This window comes from Odocoileus virginianus, chromosome 3, assembly GCF_023699985.2.
Source record: "Odocoileus virginianus isolate 20LAN1187 ecotype Illinois chromosome 3, Ovbor_1.2, whole genome shotgun sequence".
Lineage (NCBI taxonomy): Eukaryota > Metazoa > Chordata > Mammalia > Artiodactyla > Cervidae > Odocoileus > Odocoileus virginianus.
The window spans coordinates 81024649-81046981 of NC_069676.1; the positions used below are offsets into that span (position 1 = coordinate 81024649).

Genomic DNA, 22333 nt, shown 5'->3' on the forward strand with positions numbered 1-22333 from the left:
GGTTTGATCTCTGGGATGGCAAGATCCCCTGAAGAAAGGAATGGCGATCCTCTCCAGTAATCTTGCCTGGAGAATTCCATGGACAGAGGAGTCTGGGGGGCAAGTCCGACATGACTGAGCAACTACACTTACTTCCAGTAACCCTTCCCTTGGCACTTCAACTCAATTTTCTCTCTGAAATCCTTTGCACTGCATATTATTTGATTATTTGTTGTTATGCTTTCTTCACACATCTCAGAGCAACAGAGTAGCAGTGCAAATTAGAGACACTTAGCATATAGTCACAAAAAAAGAAAAGGCAGAGGTTTATTTTCCTTTTCCATAAACTAGAACACACGAAAACTGCTTCGTTAACTTCAGTAAAATCGTTTTAGAAACAAGCCTAAAGAACTCCGCCCTAAAAGAGTCACTGCGAGAATCTGCTGCCAGACTACGTTTCCCACAATCCTTCAGGGCCGACAAGGCGCCTCGGTGCTATAAACTACAATTCCCACAATTCTCGGAGCGGCGTTTTCTCGCGTTTTCCGAGAACTGTGCCGCATTTCCCATCTTCCCTTTCGATCCTTACAGTTAGGGGAACAAGGTCGTGAGGAAGCAGCCGTTTTGCGGCCGCCATTTCTTCCGCGTTCAGTCTCGATCTTTTGTAGAGGTTCCAACAGCGCTATGTTGGGACAGAGCATCCGGAGGTTCACAACCTCTGTGGTTCGTCGGAGCCACTACGAGGAGGGTCCAGGGAAGGTTAGTATGGAAGGGGCCTGCTTCGTTGGGTAGGGGGCACTTGGCCGCGACTGACTGAACTCCGAGGCGGACTGTGCGCCGTGAAGAGAGAAATGGGAAGAGAGGGTTTTGTCGACTAACATTCCGCTTTCCCCAGAGACCCGGGAGAAAGTTCAGGAGTGTGACTGCACGCTGTAGTGTAAATGAAGCCAGAGGCCTTGTCTCGCTCTAGCGCTCCCCCCATTTCCCCTCGCGTCCCACCCTGCCCTTCAAAATTCGGGGGACCTTAGAGCCTCTGACTGCAGGTATTGTGGCTTAAAACCTAGCTAAAGGTCACCGGCTTCGAAGTGAAGGTCATTTGAAAACTCGGAATTATGAGGGCCTACGGTGTGGGGCTAGTCTTAAACTAATTGACGATATTAGAAGTATTAATCGTCCTTGAGGTTGGTTTTAGCTTTAATTATAAATAGTTTCAAGCGGGTAGTTAGCTGTAACAGCCTCCTGGAGTTACCCTGAGGCCTAGAAAGGGCGTAGAGGGATAGAGTCGAAGAGGAAAGCCAGGAATTTTTTTTACCATCTAGTGTTTGAGGTGAAGGTCATACGATTCTAAAGATGTTTAAAAGTGCTGTCTATGGTTAAGTTGCTCAGTATTCCATACATAGCAATGGTGGGCCAGGATTGTTCCAGAGCTCGGGTATTTGACCAGACATATATAACCTGATTGTATAAAAATTAGCGTTTCCTCTGTACTTATTTTTAATCTGTAAAATCAGATGGTTTGAAGTTCAGTATTTGTTGTTTGTTCTCTTTTGTTCCCAACAGAATATACCATTTTCAGTGGAAAACAAGTGGAGGTTACTAGCTATGATGACTTTGTTCTTTGGGTCTGGATTTGCTGCACCTTTCTTCATAGTGAGACACCAACTGCTTAAAAAGTAACCCATGAGACAGGTAAATTTAATGGGTTTATAACCACAGAAGTTTGTCCTTTATTCCTTTCTTCTCTTAACCACCCACTCCGTCAGAATCACAATACACCTGAAGTTAGGTGGGCATGTGACATTGGTGGAGACTGGTTAAACCTATAGACAAACATATCTTTGCCTGAAAGCCAGTGTTTATTGAATACTGCTGTTTTTAGGCACACCTAATATTAATAGTCTCAGATTGCTTCCCAGGCAAGACTGTGAGGTGTCAACGTGATTTAAGACCAAAAAAAAAAATGTCAACTTGCATAGTATTCCTTAGCTAGCGGTGGTCGGTCAGGATTTCTATTCAGGCAGTCTTGTTCCAGAGCTGAGGTTCTTGACCAGGAAAAGTTCTAGTAAACTGATTTAATGTTCATCTGTCTTGAGGGTGGTATATGTTAATCTATACATGAAGGAATCGTGTGTGCTGCAAGATTAGTAGAATCCCTGAGTAAGAAGGAAATGGCAAACCACTCCAATATTGCCTGGAAAATCACATTGACGGAGGAACCTGGTGGCTACATTCCACAGGATTTCAAGAGTCAGACACGACTTAGCAACTAAAGCACCACTGAGTGAGAAGATTAATATTGTAATTAGAATTTTCATCAAAAATAACACTGTAGGAGGTTCTGTGGGTTGGTTGGAATAAATTCCAGAATATACTTTAGAAAAGAAGGACTTCACTTGTCTTAGTTTAGAAGGGAAATGACTTACCCAAGCCATTACTTGCTGCATATGATGAAGCAAATCAGTATGAGTAAAATCATGATACTGTAAACGCTTTCTGATGCACCAGTCATAAATTGAAGGACAGACAATGCATTAATGAAACTGCATGATTTCTATTAAATGAGTTTTAAATGTCATTAATTTTTTGTTTTTATTCACAGATATGAAGAGGAACATATTAAGAGGTGCAGTCTCTTAAAAGGATCAAACCTTGAACTCAGCATCCTAGATACGTTTGTAAATAAACTTATGGCATAAATCCTTATTGCCTCTTCTCTGAAATATGGAACATGATAATTGAACACGTGCTTACATTTTATTTGGGTAATAATGCATTATTAGTTTCTTAATTAAATATGTATTTGATTTAGCTTGTTTCTTGGTCTTAAATTCTGATTTTTTTTTTTTTTCGTTTCATGGGTCAGAAATTTGTCAGCAATTCATTATAAAAGAGAAGTGCAGACTTACCCTGTGATTTTTATTTTAAAGGGAGGAAAAAAAAAGATATGTTTTTAATCTTTTTTTTTTTTTACTTTGAAGGAGATTCACTTTTCTCCATTAGTGATAATTAGTTAAACATTAGGAAAATCAGTAGTGTATGGAGATTTAAGTTCAAGATCTTCATTTTCTTCCTCTGTACCATAACATTGAAATTTTTGCTTTCATAGATGTGCTACTGACCAGTATTAGTCTTGTTTAGACTAAAAGAGTATTTGAAATGAATTGTAGTAGCATGTGAGATAATAAAGGAAATACTCCCCTTTTTTTCTGATGCTTTGACTAGGAGAAATGGGTTGTTAGATGGCTCTGATTAGTAATTGTATCAGTGATAAGTCATGGTATTCTGTGCTTGGGGAGATTTTCTGTATAACATGAAGGATTCCTACCATTTTGAATTTTTTGTTTGAATCATTGATAAATTACAAATTTAGCTGTCTGGGTTTTCTTGGTGGAAAGGGGATTAAGAGCCTCCTTCCTATTTTGAGATTCATTGAGCTATATTAAACATTTTACATCATCCTGGCAAGTCCTAGGACCTGCTTTCCCTCCCCACCCCCCCAATTTACAATTTGTATCAAGAGCCAAAGGTAACGGGTTTTATTTTACAGCAGGCTCAAGGTAGAAAATGTCATTTATTAGATTTGTCTTTTTGAATTAAGTATTTGAGTGGTATACCTGAATGAGAGAAAAATTACCTTTGACTCTCCTGAAATAGTGCAGTTTACCCAATCCCTGTAAAGGACTTCAGTGGGCTGGCTCTTAGTATGGGCGTATACTGAATGATAGAGACTAGACAACTTTTTAGTTTTTGTATTGATGTTCTCCAGAGAGACGGCCAATAGCATGTATCTATAGAGAGATTTATTTTAAGAAATTGGTTCTTGCACTTGTGAATTTGTCAGGTCAACAGTCTGATGGGATAGACTGAAAGCGGGAGACACAAGAGTTGATGTTCCAATTGCAAACCATCTGCTAGCAGAATTTCCTCAGAAGTCCGTCTTTTTCTATTAATGCCTTCAACTAATTGGATGTGGCCTGCTCATGTGGAGAGTAAATCTTACTGAAACTAAATGGTAATCTCAGGAATTCCCAGACAGTCTAGTGGTTATGACTTTGCATTTTTCACTACCTTGGTCAGGGAACTAAGATTCTGCAAGCTGCGCAGTGCAGCTGAAGGGAAGAAAAAAAGGAAATCTCATCCCCAAAAATACCTTCACAGAAATATCCAGAGTAATGTTTAGACAGATATCTAGACACCATTTCTCAGTCAACGACATAAAATTAACCATTGCAATTTCACAGAAGTGTGTGATTCCATCCAGTTTAATTTTTTAAGTGTTCGCTTGAATTTTTAAAACCACCACAATTTTTTTTTTTCAATTTTACGTATTTTCCTCCACTAGTTTCCAGAATTCAAGCTGATATTTAAAACCACAAGATTCCCATAAAAATCCAGATTCTCTTATACAATTATGAGCTAAATGGGCCCGTACATACTTAGTGAAATGGCTAGGCCATGTGTACCTTATGCAGAGGCTTCCCTAACCAGAATACGTGGGTAGGGAGAGGAGGGATTTTGGTTGGGGACTGCAACCCATTAATCATTTTTGCAGGGAGCTAATATTTTTGGTTACATAGTAAAGTTTAGGCCATCCTAGTGAAAAATCAAAACCTATATTTTGCTGTAGAAGCAGTACATAGGGACTAAGGAATAAGATTTGATTCAAAGCCAGGCTTGACCATGTTTCAGTTCAACTAGAAAGTATCTGCTTAGCTCTCTTGTATATGAAAAGTAACTATTTTAGGGTAGTTGTAAGATTAAAATAGTGCTTAATTCCAAAATGAGTAGATGGAGGAAAGTCTAGCTACAGTTAGAACCATCTGTCCAGCAAATTTGTGTGTGTTCAACTGTGTCCCAATCCAGGGATTAAACCCTCTCTTCTGAGTTGCCAGGTGCATTCTTTACCACTAGCGCCACCTATGAAGTCCAACATACTTCAATCTTAGTGATGTCCCAAAATGCCTGGATTAGTGGATATAAGTCTGATAATGTGTCACCATCAGTAAAATTGGCTTCCTTGATAGCTCAGTTGGTAAAGAATCCACCTGCAATGTGGGAGACCCAGATTTGATTCCTGGGTCGGGAAGATCCGCTGGAGAAGGAATAGGCTACCCACTCCCATGTTTTTGGGCTTCCCTTGTGGCTTAGCTGGTAAAAGAATCCACCCACGATATGTGAGACCTGAGTTTGATCTCTGGGTTGGGAAGATCCCCTCGAGAAGGGAAGAGCTACCCACTCCAATATTCTGGCTTGGAGAATTACATGGACTGTATAGTCTGTGGGATTGCAAAGAGTCAGACATGACCAAGCGATTTTCACTTTCATCAGTAAAATTATAGCTGCTTAGCATGGTGTTCAGTCATTTTTCTGGTTTCAGTCACCCTGGGTGATTCCTCCCTCTTCTCCCAAACAATACACTTAGGTTTCCAATACCCTGTAAACAGCTTCATAATTGCCTTGGCATGTACTGTAATCACTGATTCTTACCTCCTGCTTTCTTGGTGACTCAGATAATAAAGAATATGCTTGCAATGCAGGAGATGCAGGTTCAATCGCTGGGTCAGGAAGATCACCTGGAGAAAGGGAATGGCAACCCACTCCAGTATTCTGGCCTGGAGAATCCCATGGACAGAGGAACCTGGTAGGTTACAATCCTAGGCTCAAAAAGAATTGGACACAACTGAGGGACTTAACACTTTCATTTTCACTTTCCTATCTTCCATCATTGTGTGTGTGTGCTCAGTCATGTCCAACTGCAACCCCATGAACTGTAGCCCACCAGGCTCCTCTGTCCATGGAATTTTTCAGGCTAGAATACTGGAGTGGGTGCCATTTCCTACTCCAAGGGGTCTTCCTGACACACAGATTGAACCCACATCTGCATTGGCAGGTGTCATCTAGGAAACCCTATTTCCCATACCAACTTGTAAATTTTGGAGACCAGGGAAGCTTTTATTTATTCATTTGTCCTACATATATACTTTTATGTGATCAGTAAACATTTATTGAGTAGATTATTGAAGCCACCAGTAGCAAATTTACCTTAAAACCCAGGCTTTCTAGTCTGTACACAGTGTTTTCTTCTGAAGAAAAATAAATTTTTCCCAGGTAACTATAGAGTTCTCCAATACAGTTGTTGCAGACTTGGTGAGTTTAAGCTTTTCTGCTAAAATGTAACTCAACCATGTCACTGACCACACTGTTTAGTCCATGTGATGTTCTTTATAGGTACCCTTACTTGATTTACATTCTGGCCATAGCTGTTAGTCCTGTTTGAGACCAACATTTTGAGAAGCATTGGCTTAAAGGATTAGGGCTGAATATTGCCCTTTGTTAAATACATAGAATGAGCAAGAAACTTGCTCATTGCTTTCAGCCCCTGGAGTTTGAGGATTGTTACTGCAGCAAAGCTTGGCTTACCCTCTCTGAAATTTTGGGTACCTCATAAGATCTTGAAAAGGATTACTTCTCTATATCTCTGAATCTTTAATTATAAAATTATTTGTCAACTTAATATTATAAGGACTGTTCCAAATGGAAATGAGTTGCATTTATAATTAACAAAGATGGGTACCCTATGAAGCATGACTTGGTGGTAAGGAGAGATCTCTTCAGCCCTTCCATGTGTGGACAAGGGTCAGAATGGAGGTAAATAGTTTTCAGTTTTCAAAGTGCTTTTTAAAGCAGCAGTTTTGGGTAGCTATCTATGAGGCATTTTCACCATGTCTCTCATTTTGATGGATTCCATTTACCCAATGGGCACCTTTGTAAAATAGTCCCTTCTTTCAGGTGGACACAGCTTCATGCCAGAACACACTTGCTCCCTTGTCCAATCGCCATTGTATATTGTCCACTGAAAAACAGTACAACTCGATATAGCATTTCTGTATAAAATCATATCAAATTTGGATTTTTCAGCTAAAATTCACCATTTGCCAGTTTTCTCAGGTCTGACAAAAGACATATTGCAATAATTGATATTGAATAATTATTTAAGATTTTAATGGCTCTATATTGTGGATCAGCTGGTAAAGAATTTGCCTGCAACACAGGAGACCTGGGTTTGATGCCTGGGTTGGGAAGATCCCCTTAAGAAGGGAAAGGCTACCCTCTCCAGTATTCTGGCCTGGAGATTCCATGGACTGTCCATGGGGTGGCAAAGAGTCGGACACAACTGAGTCACTTTCACTTTCATATCATTTAGAATAAACTTTATGTATTTTCTTTGTTGGATTCCAAAACTTGCTACAATGCCAGGTAAATATTAGGATTTCAACAGCTGTATTTAGATAGATTTGAGACAGGACGACTATCAATTTGGTTTAATAGCATTTACCCAGTATATGAGGAGCCAGTCAAGGAAATTCTTGATGCCTAGTAACAGGAGATGATCAATTAAATATCTATGTATTGATAAGTTTATCAGGCTTGCATCTTACCCTTCATTGGTTCAAATTAATGCAATCAACAAAATTCTTTGTTCTGACAGCTTTGCTCAATGCAGTTATATCTATAAATTATAATGTATGAAATCTCTTCATGCTGAGGCTCTCATGCTAACTACCAAAATCAAGCACTTTTCTCAGGCAGTGTGTGTATTAAACTGAGTCATATGAAACTATTTCACATTTTGAGCTATAGATGGCAATTTTTGATGGTTCCATGATCATAATTTCCCTTCTTAGCTACTGGGCCACTCATAAAAGTCCTTTCCTCCATATACTTAACCTATCCGAGAAACCATGGATTTTCCCACCACCAGAAATTAAGTGGGTTGTGTACACTTGCCTGGTGGCTCAGACCGTAAAAGCATGTGCCTGCAATGTGGGAGACCTGGGTTCGATCCCTAAGTCAGGAAGATCCCCTGGAGAAGGAAATGGCAACCCACCCCAGTACTCTTGCCTGGAAAATTCCATGGGTGGAGGAGCCTGGTGGGCTACAGTCAATGGGGTTGCAAAGAGTCGGACACGACTGAACGACTTCACTTTTTTTCTTTTCATACACTCCCTATGGGCTTCCCTCGTAACACAGAGGTAAAGAAGCCACCTGCCAATGCAGTTAACTCCCTTTGATCCCTGGATCAGAAAGATCCCCTGGAGGAGGAAATGGCAACCCCCTCCAGTATTCTGACCTGGAAAATCCCAGGGACAGGAACCTGCAGGCTGCTGTCCATGGGGCTACAAAATAGTTGGACATGACTCAGTGAGTAAACAGCAACATATACTCTGTATATAGCAGAACTGAAACTCTTTAATCTGGGCATCATCATCATCAATTAAAGAACAAGATAATTTGAAATTCTTCAATGCTGCCTTTTTCCCTAATAGAGCTTTGGGGGAGTTTGCTCTCAATTACAATACCAGCAGTACATTTTGAGGCACAAAATTGGATGAGTTTACAGAAAGACACTGGTTCACAGTGTTTCCTTCTGTGGAAATCGATACAAATTATCTGGGGGGGGGGAAATGTTAGAGAATTAGAGGGGAAATTCTGGGTATCTCCCAGGTTATAGAATAAAGAGAACTTCCTGCTATAGACAATGTGTCGCTTTCAAAATTCCTGTGTTGAAACCTGATCCCTAATGTGATAATATTTATAGGCAGGGCATTTGGAATGTGATTACATCATGATACTGGAGTTCTCATTTAGGGAATTAGTGCCCTTTATAAAGAGATCCCATATGAAAAATTAAATCCAAAATTAGAGTCAGTCAACCAGAGGGGTTCCCAGGTAGACTGGTGGTAACGGATCCACCTGCCAGTGCCAGAGGAACAAGAGACACAGTTTGAACCCCTGGCTCTGAAAGATCCCCTAGAATAGGAAATGGGAACTCACTCCAGTATTCTTGCCTGGGAAATCCCAGGGACAGAGGAGCATGGTGGGCCAGTGTCCACAGGGCCGAGAAGAGTTGGACACGACTAAGCAGTGGAGCATACACACAGGAGACCAGGAGGAGCTCTGCCAACCTATAGCAGCTGAGCCCAACAGGAAGATGAGCCCCTTTCTTTCCTGGCAAGAACTCAATTATAACCCTCCTAACTTCCTTTCAGTTCAGTTCACTCAGTCGTGTCCGACTCTTTGTGACCCCATGAACCGTAGCATGCTGGGCCTCCCTATCTCTTTATTTCTTATCTTATTTCCCTATTCATTTCTTATCTTATTTCCCTATCTCTTTAGTTCTTCACTTTGCCATAAGGGTGGTATCATCTGCATATCTGAGGTAATTGATGTTTCTCCCGACCGTCTTGATTCCAGCTTGTGCTTCCTCCAGCCCAGCGTTTCTCATGATGTATTCTGCATATAAGTTAAATAAGCAGAGTGACAATATACAGCCTTGATGTACTCCTTTTCCTATTTGCGACCAGTGTGTTGTTCCATGTCCAGTTCTAACTTGCTTCCTGACCTGCATACAGGTTTAAATCCTATTACATAGAACAATTGAAGCACTATGGACTATGGAGTTACATAATGTATGATCAAGCAACTCAAGATGGTTATTTTCTTACTCTCTGTACTTCCACTGCCTGACCTGTGCCTGCTTCACCTATAACCCTCCTCACAATACTGACCTTCCCACATACTTGCTTCCTGTGGCCCCAGCTGCTGATTGTTCTTTTCAAAGGGGTGGTGAGGAGTGTGCTTCTCTGCTGATTTCCCTGGCAACTAATGACCCAAACTGTCACCTATAACTGGCAATCTCCCATTTCCCCCAGGATCAAACACTGCCACCATGCCCTGCCTGCTGTTCACTGCACATGGTGGGGTGTAGCTCTCTGACCTTGCTTCAGGCATGTAAGCTCCTTCATCCATTAAACCATTGATGTGTTCATCCCGGATTCTTCCATCTTAAGGCTGAGCAAATGCAGGCCTTGTAAGTCTGCGGTGTGCTGCCCAACAGAATATATGGAGTAAAAGAATCAGCAGCTTCAGGTGAGGTGAATTACAAAAGTTTTTCCTCAGAATTCACTCAGTAAGTAAGTAAGTGTCAGTCGCTCAGTCGTGCCTGACTCGTGACCCCATGTGTAGACCCCATGGACTAGAGCCCACCAGGCTTCTCTGTCCATGAGATTTTCTAGGCAAGGATACTGGAGTGGGTTGCCATTTTCTTCTCCAGGGGATCTTCCCAACCCAGGGATTGAACCCGGGTCTCCTGCACTGCAGGCAGATTCTTTACCAACTGAGCTACAAGGGAAGCCCTCAGAATTCACTCACGTAGCATGTAAAGACAAGAAAGAACTGACGATGAAAAGTGTCCCTGGTGACTAGCGTAGTCGTTGGTAAACAGTAAGTACTCAATATTTGTGGAAGTGAATTATATTGAAGAATATTCCAAATGTGTCAATGTAATTTAAGATTTCAGGAAGTGTGAAGAGGACTTTGGCTTAACTGAGTACCCTAAAATGAGACTAGATAAATATGTGTGGCAAAGAGGAAAGGCCTTGGTGGGGTGGGGATGGGAACTAGGAGCAAGGCTGAAGTGGCAACTTGAGGTCTAGGACTGATGGTGGGTGTCAGCTCTTTACGAGTCTGAGCTTGTGGGTTACAAGAGTAATATTAATTTGTCACTACCTGCCTGATGGCCTAGTAAGAAGAGAAACTGGAAAGAATAACCAGGAAGAAGTAATCTGAGGGTTTAGTTAGGGTTAGAACTGGAAAAGTGGAGGGGTATTCAATATAAGAGAGTTTCATAATGAAATACAGGAAAATAATGCTTCCCATTGTTTCCAGTTGTCTTGTTTTGAACTTATCATATCTACCTGCTTTATTAAATTCTTTAGCAGTTCTGTTATACCGTGTACCTATACAAAATGGAAAAACTGAGTCTTTACATTGTGAATTGAGAAAGAAATGAGAATACAAAGTTCTCCAAGAGGCCAGCCAACGTGAAAAGTATTTTGGTTCTTCTATCTCTACAGTTAATCAATTCTGGTCTTAAAATCTTAAGGTCTCAACATTGTAAGACCTGTGGTAAAGTCTTTTGATGTCTTGAATACTTAGCACTTTCTCTGGCATTATAAAATAACTTTATAGTACAGTTAATCAAGTGACAGTAAGAGGCAGTACTCTACAGAGAGCTCATTTTAATATTTAATAAGATGAATGTTGAACTCTAAAGGCAGCTCTATTTGCATATGTACATAGGATGTCAGTACTCCATCAAAGCGAAACTCTAGTACCCTTCCCAAGGCATTGCTTGACAGACATTCATTCATTTGTTCCACTCAATGTCTATTTAAGTCCTGTGTTTTAAGGTATAGTTAGTGATCTTTAAGAAAAATACTAAGAGGAGCAAGATGATATTTCCCATTTTTCAGGAAAGATAGTTACTTATGCACATGAATACAAATTAGGATAGAATAAGTACTGGAAATAAGGCTCAAAAAGGACTATGAAAGCATAGGGGAGCTGGGAACCTAGGGTATCTGAGACAATTTTGTGGAGTTTGGTTGAGCCTTACAGTATGGGCAGAATTTGAGGTCATAGAGGTATGGAAAAGAGGACAGGTCATACAGGTATAGAGCATATATTTACATGTATTTATATAGATAACACACATACATATATTTATATAGAGGTTTACATGTATTACACAGATGTGTTTATTTATAGGAAATTCCTTAAGCATTCCTCTTTAATGCTCAAGGTAAATTTTTTGTTTATTTTACAGGTGGTTTAAAGCAATGCAGAAAGATATTACTTAGGTATAAACATTAAATCTCAAAATTTGGACTACTAAGCCACTAAGCTCTGGTTGTTATGACAAAGTATTTTGTGTAGTTTGTAAGCAGTGATGATAGACCCCAAAAATATCACATTGTTAAAAGGAGTCTTGAGACGAAACCGTGGACTTCTGTGCCCTGGAATCAAACTGATCTTCAATTTGCAAATGTGAAAAACTTCCAAAGTACCAGACAGAAAAACATGTTAAGAGAATTTTAAAAGGCTAAAATTCAGCTTCTAAAATGTAGCCTATGAGAAATAAAACATCATTAATAAGGAATTGAAGCAAGAGTTGCAGATTTAGAAATAGTTTTTGGCCACATTTTTTTTTATTTTGTGTCTATAGTCATAGAAATATGTATCTTTGTATTGCTCTCAAGGATAATTTAAGCAGATACTTCAGTATTTTAACTTTTTAATCTGTGTGTTTGTGTGTGTGTATTCACACATATATGTCTCATAATTATTTCAAAAGAATGAATAAGAAAATTGATCGGTCTCTGAGTACATTAAGAATTTCCTAGGGAAGGGAAACTATGGTCTGAAACAGTAAAATATTGTAATCACACCTAGGATGTGGTAGAGACAAACTAGTTGGTCATTTCAGACTGTGTTTCATGAGAGGTATATACCAAGAGGTATATACCAGGGTCTTTTTCTTTAGGAAAGCCCCTGATGCTGGGAAAGATTGAAGGCGGGAGGAGAACAGGACAACAGAGGAAGAGCTAGTTGGATGGCATCACTGGCTTAATGGACGTAAGTCTCTGCAAGCTCTGGCCAATGATGAGGAACAGGGAAGTCTGGCATGCTTCAGTCCATGGGGTTGAAATGAGTCAGACATGACTGAACTATTGAACAACAACAACAGATAAACCAATATGATGACTGAATGGGTCCAGAAACTAGACATCACAGTTAATCATTCAATTGTGCCATTTTGTTTGTGTTCAGTTCAGTTTATGTAGCGGTAAAAAAAAAAATCACTTAAGACTGACTTACAAATGAGAATGACAGTTTATTGGTGCAGACATAGTATTCTGCACATACCTTCTTAGGAAAACGTACTGGAGAGATTAAGTTATTATAAAAGTATGCTTTGCTTGTTAGAGAAAATAAAATTTTAAAACAAAATAATTTTGGTATCAGATTATAAAGTACAGTGAAGCAAAAGTGCTAGTCACTCAGTCGAGTCCACCCACCATGGCCTGTAGCCCACCAGGCTCCTCTGTCCATGGAATTCTCCGTGCAAGAATATTGGAGTGTCTAGCCATTCCCTTCTCCAGGGGATCTTCCCAACCCAGGGATCAAACCCAGGTCTCCTGCATTACAAGCAGATTCTTTACTGTCTAAGCTACCAGGGAAGCCCATAAATTTCAATACACCTAGTTTTAATATTCAAGATCAACTAATGCTAACTGAGAAATAACTACTGCATTTTGGGTTCTTCACACATCTGTTGTATGCTCTACCATAGTACAAGAAGGAATTAATATTTATTTTCTTTTTATAATATATTATGCAGTAAACTAAGCTGTTAATGTTAACTGAGATGAAAATATTTTTATGTCAGTATATTTTGTTACCTTTTTATGCTATTACTGATTTTCCTTCACTCGATCTTAAAATTGGCCCTTGTTCCTGATTATGAGTGTGTGCTTAGCGTTTCCAGAGAGCCTTTGCCTCTTCAGGATGTTCTGTTAGCAGAGATTGAGCAAAGGATTTATTAAAATGCATCTAATAAAGCTATGAATGTTGATGGCACAGTGTTCTATGTCTCAAAGAAAGCATGCATATTAATGAAACTAAAAATATAGCTCATTCTAATCTTTTGTGTATATAGTGTTTTTCCAGTAGTCATGTATGGATGTGAGAGTTGGACTATAAATAAAGCTGAGCTCCGAAGAATTGATGCTTTTGAACTGAGGTGTTGGAGAAGACACTTGAGAGTCCCTTGGATTGCAAGGAGATTCAACCAGTTCATGCTAAAGGAGATAAATCCTAAGTGTTCATTTTAAGGACTTATGCTGAAGCTGAAACTCCAATACTTTGGCCACCTGATGCAAAGAGCTGACTCATTTGAAAAGACCCTGATGCTGGGAAAGATTGAAGGCAGGAGGAGAAGGGGATGACAGAGAATGAGAAGGTTAGATGGCATCACCAACTCAATGGACATGAGTTTGGGTCAATTCCTGGAGTTGGTGATGGACAGGGAGGCCTGGCATGCGGTGGTCCATGGAGTCGCAAAGAGTCGGATACGACTGAGCGATTGAACTGAATTGAACTGAACTGATGTTTATTTTATAATTGAGAGTATGGGGAGGACTGATGACATTTTATAAACAGGAAAGTTTAGGAATATATAGGCAAGAATTTAGTAGTATTGTTAAACAAGTGAACTTAATCATCAAAATGACATTATGGCATATATAGTCATTCATTCATTCATTTAACATATATTTGTTGCATACCTACTAGGTTCATTGTATTGATCTAAGAGCTCACATCAGTGAGCAAAACAGTAAAATCCCTGCTTTTGTTAAGTTTACATATCAAAGGGCAAAGAGAGATAACAAATATTGACTGTAATAAGCAAATTACATAATGTCTTAGAAGTTGAAGGGCCATGGGGAAAAAATAATAGAACTGGGGCAGAGTGATTGTGGGTAGGGTATGGAGAGGTAAGTTGTAAGTTTTAAAAAAGTGATCAATGTAGGCTTTATTGACAAGTTAACATTTAAGCAAAAACTTGAGATATTTGGAATAATAGTGTTCGTAAGGAAGGAGTTTGTTTTTTGGGTTTAAGGAATAGCAAAGATGTCAGAGTAGCCATAGCAAAGCAGTGAGAGAGTCTGCTTAGAGGTCATGGGAGACTAGGGCAGGTAGAACCTTGTCAGCCTTTGTAAGAACCATGTCTTATACTCTGAATGAGAAGGGAAGTCCCTGGATTGGTTTAGATGAGAGAAGTGAGAGAGCAGACAGTAGGGAGCAAGATTAGAAGCAAGAGGCAAAGGAGAAGCATATGGCAGTGTTCAGGTGAAGAATAATGATAGAGACTTGGAGAGAGATATTTTGAAGGTAGCGCTAACAGGATTTCTTGAAAAGGATTTCCTAGTAAATTACCTGTTAAAGGATGAGAGATAGAAGAAAGATACTTTTTAACATATCAAGAAACTGTGGCTCAGAGAGTACACAAGTGTGTCCAAGGATTTGTACCTATTAAATGATATACAGACATTTACATTCATGTCTCCCCCTGCCACAGCAGCTCTTAGTCACATAGGGTAGGGAAGGAAGGAAGTGGAGGGATGCTGTACAATGACTCACTCCCTCCCCTCCAAAATAAGTATCTTTTGTAGATAATTTCTCTTTTTATGTCTCTACACCCTCTGAGTCTCACTTATTTCTCTTGTTTTTGTCAGATAGTATTTGCTTGTCTCCTCTTCAGTTTTCAATATATCACTTAGCATTTGAATCTTATTAAGGCTAAGACAAATACTCTTATTTTGAGCCAAACCTATCCTGATAATATAATTATGAGAAAAAAAATAAGCTATTGAAAAGGCTCTGTCAAAAGTCTTAGAAGGAAAATACTTCTTACTTACTTTCAATTTTTGATATGGAAATTAGTATGTGCTTTTCACCCATAAGCATATTGTTTATATGTCAATTAAATTCACAATACCTACAAATACTTTAACTATACACTATTAAGAGCCAGAAAATTATAACTAGGCATGCTTCGGATATTCATTTCTAGATGTCCAACTAAGTTACAGGTGAAAAAACAAACAGCATGTGAAATGCCATAATAATATGCATAACTGATATAAGAAATACAATCACTATTTATTTACCTCAATTTTTTGAGTATATGGATTTTATGGGAGAAAAAAATATTACTTTTATTATTTTCATTGGCAAGTCTAATCTCAAGGCAGAATATTAGAGGTTTAAAGACAGACCACTGTGGCTCTGTATTGATGAGCCAAATTCAAAATGAAAAGACTAAAGTGAAGGACAAGTTCATGTTGTTTCATGCTGTGCTCTGCTAGGCTTTCTGTTTACAAAAAGAGGAATCTTTGGCACAGAGTACACCAAAGATACATGTTCATAAAACCCTGATTCCTTCAGAGAACCTCATATCTCCCTTGAAACCTGAATTAGAATTTACATTAGAAAGATATTTTCTACAGCTGGTGTTTAGATCTCTGTTTAGTTTCACTTAACAATATAATAATTACCTTAGCTTGAGAGTTTTAGCCTTTAAAGGAAAAAAAAAATTGAGCTTTCTCTTGGTCCTTTAGATACCAATTCCAATTTAGAGTCAGTTTGAATGACAACTGCTGGAGGTCATCACTGGAGAAAGTATAGTAAAAGTGACAGTGGAAGCCAAGCCTGGGGAGGTAGTTGTCCCCTGAAGGCACATTCTAGGTCAAGACCATGCAGTTAAGTTACTCTAAGTTATCATACTAAGACTGTGTCAGACTCTAAGGAGTCAGCGGCTGAAATTTTCAGAGGCTGATTTTTCAGCCTCTTCTAGAGACTGGCTTTTTCAGAGTTTATCCAAGGAAGTTCCCTTCCTTCACTAGAAGCTTACTACTGCTTTGAGGCTTCCTCACATTGAAACATATCAGACACTTGTTAGAAATATTTGAATTGATACATAGACACCTTTGGATAACAAGTCCTCGAAAATCATTGTAATGCTTTTAGATGAATACAATACAAAACCCTTAGTCTGACATGCTTAACCCTCAAATAAATATATATGCAGGCTACCTTTTCAGGCTCATATTTTCTATTTTCTTATAACTATGCTTTTCTTTTGCCAGATTAGTCTGATCTTTAACCCTTTTATTATTCAGATGAGGCTTGACCATCATAAAGGTAGGGAAGTAATATTTCTCTGGATTTGTCGATGCTCCTGCTGCCTTTTACATTCTAAGAGAAGGGAAAACAGAAAGTTAGAGAATGTCTGTTTTCACTCCTCTTAGCATATAAAAAGCATTTTCTTATACCACAAAAATTAGCTTTGTAGTCACTGAGCTAGTTAATTTCTTTGATTTGAAAGGATGAAACTCTTATCTTTCAAGAAGACCAGTAGGTTAAAGCCTGGACTATGTCCCTAGCCTAAGTCCCAAGGTACCTGGAAGACTAGAGGGCTCTCTCAGGGATTTACATGTCAAAAAGGGATGAAGATACAGAAGTTGAAGACCTCTCTAGATAGGTGGGTTTTAAAAGCTGAAGTCTGGCTCAGCTATTTGGCTTCCAACATTCCAGTCTAAGGTAAGGACTAAGGCAAATGGGGCCCAGTGTATTTATTATATACTGTGAGGAATTTACTGAGAAATTCATCTCTGACCCAGAACACCTAATGTGTGCATTCCAGATAAAATGAATAAAAAGGGACATTGAAGATGTAACTAATGAAACAAAATAATCCCCAAATCAAATAGCTTAACAAAACAAAACAAAAAATTTTCTTCCTCATGATGATTAATCATTAGGTTGGGTGGGAGAGGTCTGCTTCTTGTTCAGTGACCCAGAATGACAAAGATTATGCCCTCTCACGGCACCATCACCACAGTAAAGTTCTAGGACTTGCTGTGGCAGGGAACGAGAATGCAGGAGAGGCGGTGTGGAAGACACAGTGCCAGGCTTCTACCAAAAGAGTTGTATCACTTTTGATCAGACGTCATCGGCTAGAACAAGTTACATGGACCTGCCTAACTACAAGGAGGCTGGGAAATCTTGGGGAGGATGTGAAAATTAATATGTTGTAAGTATCTAGACTGTATCTTGGCTCCATACTGAATGTTACATGGGCTCTTGACAAATAGGAAAATAGAGTATTAATCTAAGCAAAGGCTAACCCAAGACCTTTAATTTTTCCCTTGATGAAACTCTCCACCCTCTCAACCCCTTAGCATATGACAAACTTTCATTTCCTGTCAAGTCCTGATCACACATTTGGAATACTGACACTTGTTAAAGTTCTTGCCGAGGACTACCATTGAATCCTAATCTGAGGTGGCACTAGTGGTAAAGAATTTGCCAGCTAATGCAGGAGACACAAGAGACGCAGATTCCATCTCTGAGTGGGGAAGATCTCCTGGGAGAGGGCATGGCAACCCATTCCAGTATTCTTGCCTGGAGAATCCCATGGTCAGGGGAGCCTGTCGACTTACAGGCCATAGGGTCACAAAGTGTTGGACATGACTGAAGCAACATAGCACACATGCTAGCCAAGTGTGGGATCATGAATTTCAAGAATGGCTTAATTTTTGTTCCGACCATATTTCTCTATCACATTGCTGCTCAATCTCTTTTTGTCAACTGATCAATACGTAGCTTTGTTTTATGTGTGTTTTTATTTAAAGATAATCCTATTAAATACGTATCATTGGTTCATTAACATTGAACTCAAGAGCGACAACACTATAATTCATGCTAAACAAGTAGAGAAGGAAATGGAAACCCACTCCAGTATTCCTGCCTGGAAAATCCCATGGATGGAGGAGCCTGGTAGGTTGCAGTCCTTGGGGTCAGACACAACTGAGTGACTTGACTTCACCTCAAACAAAGTTTATCTAAAACATATATTTTCCTGTGAGGTACAGCACAGCTCTCCTAGTTCGGGAACACTAGACAGTACTTCAGCATATCTTGAGGGCTATATTAGGCAAAATCACCAACACAAAACACAAAAATGCCAAAAACATGGCACTTAATAGCTCCCCCACCAAAAGGACACTTTTTTTTTTTACAGTGTGATACTTGAAACCTGGCAGTGTCATCTTGTAACTCAGCTGGGAATGTGTACATCCTGCAATTCAAAAGTTTTGACACTTTGTGCATGTCTATAAATGATGTGAAAATGCCATGAGTATTGATTTTGAGGTTACAAATACACAAAATTTTAAGTACAAAATCCATAAATAATGAGAATTGACTCTGTTTGCAAAGACACTGAAAATGAAATAGACACCACCATTGCTGGGTATAGGTAACCACGCTTTGCCCTTTCTCTGGAGTTAAAAGCAGAAACTGAACAACTTTGGTGAGACATTTTGTGAAATGATTCAAAATGGAGAAGTCTGAGGCTAGATGATTTCTAAAGTCCCTACAAATGCTGAGATTTTAAGACTTTGTTTTGTGCAGATTATATACCAGAATATCAAGCCTAAAAGATGCCTTTGACCTCAGATTTTTTAAATGAAATATTTTTAAAAATTAGCTGAGTTTTTAAGTTGTCATATAATTATAACTTTTCTTCAGAAAATAAATGCCTTCTACTGGCAATAGTTTAGATGTCTTGATCTTCAAAGAGAATGTTTTAGAATAATGGGGGGGCTTACACACACACATACACACAACTCTATAGGTTATACAGTAAAGCACTTAAGATTACATTTAAATTCACATAACCAAATGAATATATTCTAATAATTTCCCTGGAAGAGCTGAACTAAGTGTCTTTTATAGCCTGCTGTGGTCTAAAAACTTTCTTTGTCCTTAAAACTCTTTTCTTTGGATTATTTCAGGAGAGTTTATAAATCCAAAGGAAAGTGAATCTCTCTACTTTTTTTCTTAAACTTTCCTTTGGCCTCAAAATAATGATATTCAGTTTTCTTTTTATCAGATTCATATAATACTTAGTTCTTCATGAATTCCCTACTCTAAAACTTACATCTGCTACTCACATTAAAGGCTTGTCTTACACACCAGCTATTAAAAAACACAGTTATGAGTGTGCACATGTAAAATGTGTTCAGTGAGGGCAAGCCTTATGTCTTTGTGTCTACCACTTCATTCTCACCACCTTACATACTGCTTGCACGCGTGCTAAGTTGCTTCAGTCTTGTCTGACTCTCTGTGACCCTGTGGACCGTAGCACACCAGGCTCCTCCGTCCATGGGATTCTCCAGGCAAGAATACTGGAGTGGGGTGCCATGCCCTCCTCCAGAGGATCTTCCCTACCCAGGGATCAAATCCACATCTCTTACATCTCCTGCATTGGCAGGTGGGTTCTTTTCCACTAGCACTACCTGGGAAGCCCATATATGGCTTACTACTGATCAAAAAATATCTCTGGAACAAAACAATGAGAAAACACAAGAATTCAATGTGTAAATGAAATGGAAAACAATTACGGATGGAAAACTGTTACATGATGCCATTTCTCATCAAACAGAAGAAAATCCTCCGTTGGCAGTGATATTTAGGACACATTACTATCCTGAATATCATTGTTTAGGAAAAGATCTGAGTGTGGGTCTCAGCCAGACTTTTGCTAGTGTGGCAAATCATATTATCTGAAGATCTACACACAAATACATAATCCATACCACAATTTTACTCTGTGACATTGACACTCCTCCTCCAAATATTGTTATCTATGTTCCTTTCCCCTTGAACCTGAGCAGGAAATTTTAACTGACTTCATCAATAAATCTGGTGAAAGTCAAGGTTGTAAAAGGTGATATATTCTGTCTGACTCTTACTTTCTCGGGACACACACCTTGGGAGTTCTGGGACAATATATAAGAAGCCTTTCACCTTAAATCACCATGCAGGAGAGATCATGTGGACAGACTACAGAGAGATGGCAAAAGATGCCCAAGGCCCCAGTTGGTTTGGTGACCAACTTTTTGACTCTTCCCAGGTCAAATGCATGATGTGAGTAAATAAAGCTGAGACAGAACTGTACAACTGAGCTTCTTGAAATCATGACCCATGAAAATCATGAGATGAATGATTATTGATATTTTAAACCACTAAATTTGGGGGTAATTTTGTACACACACGTCATTGTGATCAAAACAGCTTGGAAGGGCAAAAGGAACAACTTCCAAATCTCTGAGAGTGGGGACGCAATGTGAGATCCTGTAGATTTTACTGATCAAAAGTCCTAATGCCATACCATTGTTGATTCTCTAAAATTCCAGAGTTTTGCACCCAATTTTCAAGTGTTGTCTCTTAGGAACTAACTTAAAATTTCAGTACTTTATGTAAGTTATCCGTATTTTAGTTTCGTGTGTGTGTGTGTTTGTAAACCTGGGATAGATTTCAAATATATATCTAAGGGTATAAACTTAAGGGTACAGAAGTGCATGAAAGCCACAAAAGTTATAATGAAAAGTTCTATGTCTTGATTGAAATTAGAGTTGTCTCTTTAATTTCTCAAGTGTTTCAAAGAAGTCCATTTTTGCTTCTTTGCAGTAGAATGGACTTTGATGGAAAAATTGGCTTCTTATTTAAAAAATAGTTCAAATTAATAGTTCTTTCTATTTTGCATCAAATGGATACATTTTTTGTTCTACTCAAGTCTTCTCAGCCCACATACTCCATCAACAATCTTTTTTATTTTTTTAAAGCTGTTTCTGATGGGTTATTATCTGAGAGTGGGTTGGTAGAGATTCAATTTAATACAGTTTCTTAACTCCAAAAATAGTTTCTTTTCATGCTACTTTTGCTGCTTTTGAATTTGTTATATCAAGATGTGCCTCTTAAATCCATTTTCACAAAGTAAATATATTTTTTACTAATAATTACCTCCAGCTAATTCTGTCACCAATTTATTTCTGATGGCTAAAGGAAAAACAAACAGACATGAAGACCACGGGACAAAAAGATAGAGACTTGAATGCAACAATACTTGCCAACAAACAGGGAATTCCATTCAGCACTGAATCTAGATTCCAAGTTTCAGAGGAAGAGATATGGCTAGGTCTTTTAAATCCAAACTATCTCAGTCTCATTTTAGGAAACAATGTTGCCAAAAGTTGCAGACTAGATAACCAATAAATGGATTTGTCAATGGTTTGATGGGAAGGTGGTTTCTATATCAATACTTCCGGGCACGGTACCCACCTAAGGAGGATGGTGTCCAACTGCCTCTACTCCATGTGTGATCATTTCAGGATTTTGACTGTAGTCAGAGCTGCATCACTGTCAGCAAGTGAAGCACCAGCTAATAGTTGAACAGCTGTGTTAGGTGTTGCTTCAGTTTCAATTCAGTCACACAGTCGTGTCCGAATCTTTGTGACCTCATGAGCCGCAGCACGCCAAGCCTCCCTGTCCATCACCAACTCCCAGACTCCACCCAAACCCATGTCCATTGTGTCAGTGATGCCATCCAACCATCTCATCCTCTGTCGTCCTCTTTGCCTCCTGCCCTCAATCTTTCCCAGCATTGGGTTCTTTTCAAATGAGTCAGCTCTCCACATCAGATGGTCAAAGTATTGGAGCTTCAGTTTCAACATCAGTCCCTCCAATGAACACCCAAGACTGATCTTTAGAATGGACTGGTTGGATCTCCTTGCAGTCCCAAGGGACTCTCAAGAGTCTTCTCCAACACCACAGTTCAAAAGCATCCATTTTTCGGCGCTCAGCTTTCTTCATATTCCAACTCTCACATCCATAGATGACTCCTGGAAAAACCATAGCCTTGACTAGACGGGCCTTTGTTGGCAAAGTAATGTCTCTGCTTTTTAATATGCTGTCTAGGTTGGTCATAACTTTCCTTCCAAGGAGTAAGCATCTTTTAATTTCATGGCTGCAATCACCATCCACAGTGATTATGGAGCCCAGAAAAATAAAGTCAGCCACTGTTTCCACTGTTTGCCCATCT

At 39.1% G+C, this 22333-nt stretch overlaps 1 protein-coding gene and 1 non-coding gene across 2 annotated transcripts; both read left to right on the top strand.

Moving 5' to 3' along the window:
* Nucleotides 1-551: 551 nt before the first annotated feature.
* Nucleotides 552-2787, top strand: COX7C (cytochrome c oxidase subunit 7C). Its single transcript, XM_020909610.2, has 3 exons — nucleotides 552-738; nucleotides 1540-1668; nucleotides 2579-2787. Exons 1-2 carry the CDS (start codon nucleotides 664-666, stop codon nucleotides 1654-1656), a joined length of 192 nt encoding a protein of 63 aa, XP_020765269.1. The 5' UTR covers nucleotides 552-663; the 3' UTR covers nucleotides 1657-1668; nucleotides 2579-2787.
* Nucleotides 2418-2480, top strand: LOC139034555 (small nucleolar RNA Z39). The gene has a single exon (XR_011487092.1). It is a non-coding gene; the product is annotated as a small nucleolar RNA Z39 (small nucleolar RNA).
* Nucleotides 2788-22333: the final 19546 nt, after the last annotated feature.

Coding starts and splice junctions, on each gene's coding strand:
- COX7C (XM_020909610.2), top strand. CDS start 664: ATGTTGGGACAGAGCATCCGGAGGTTCACAACCTCTGTGGTTCGTCGG. Junction 739..1,539: donor ACGAGGAGGGTCCAGGGAAG/GTTAGTATGGAA, acceptor TGTTCCCAACAG/AATATACCATTTTCAGTGGA.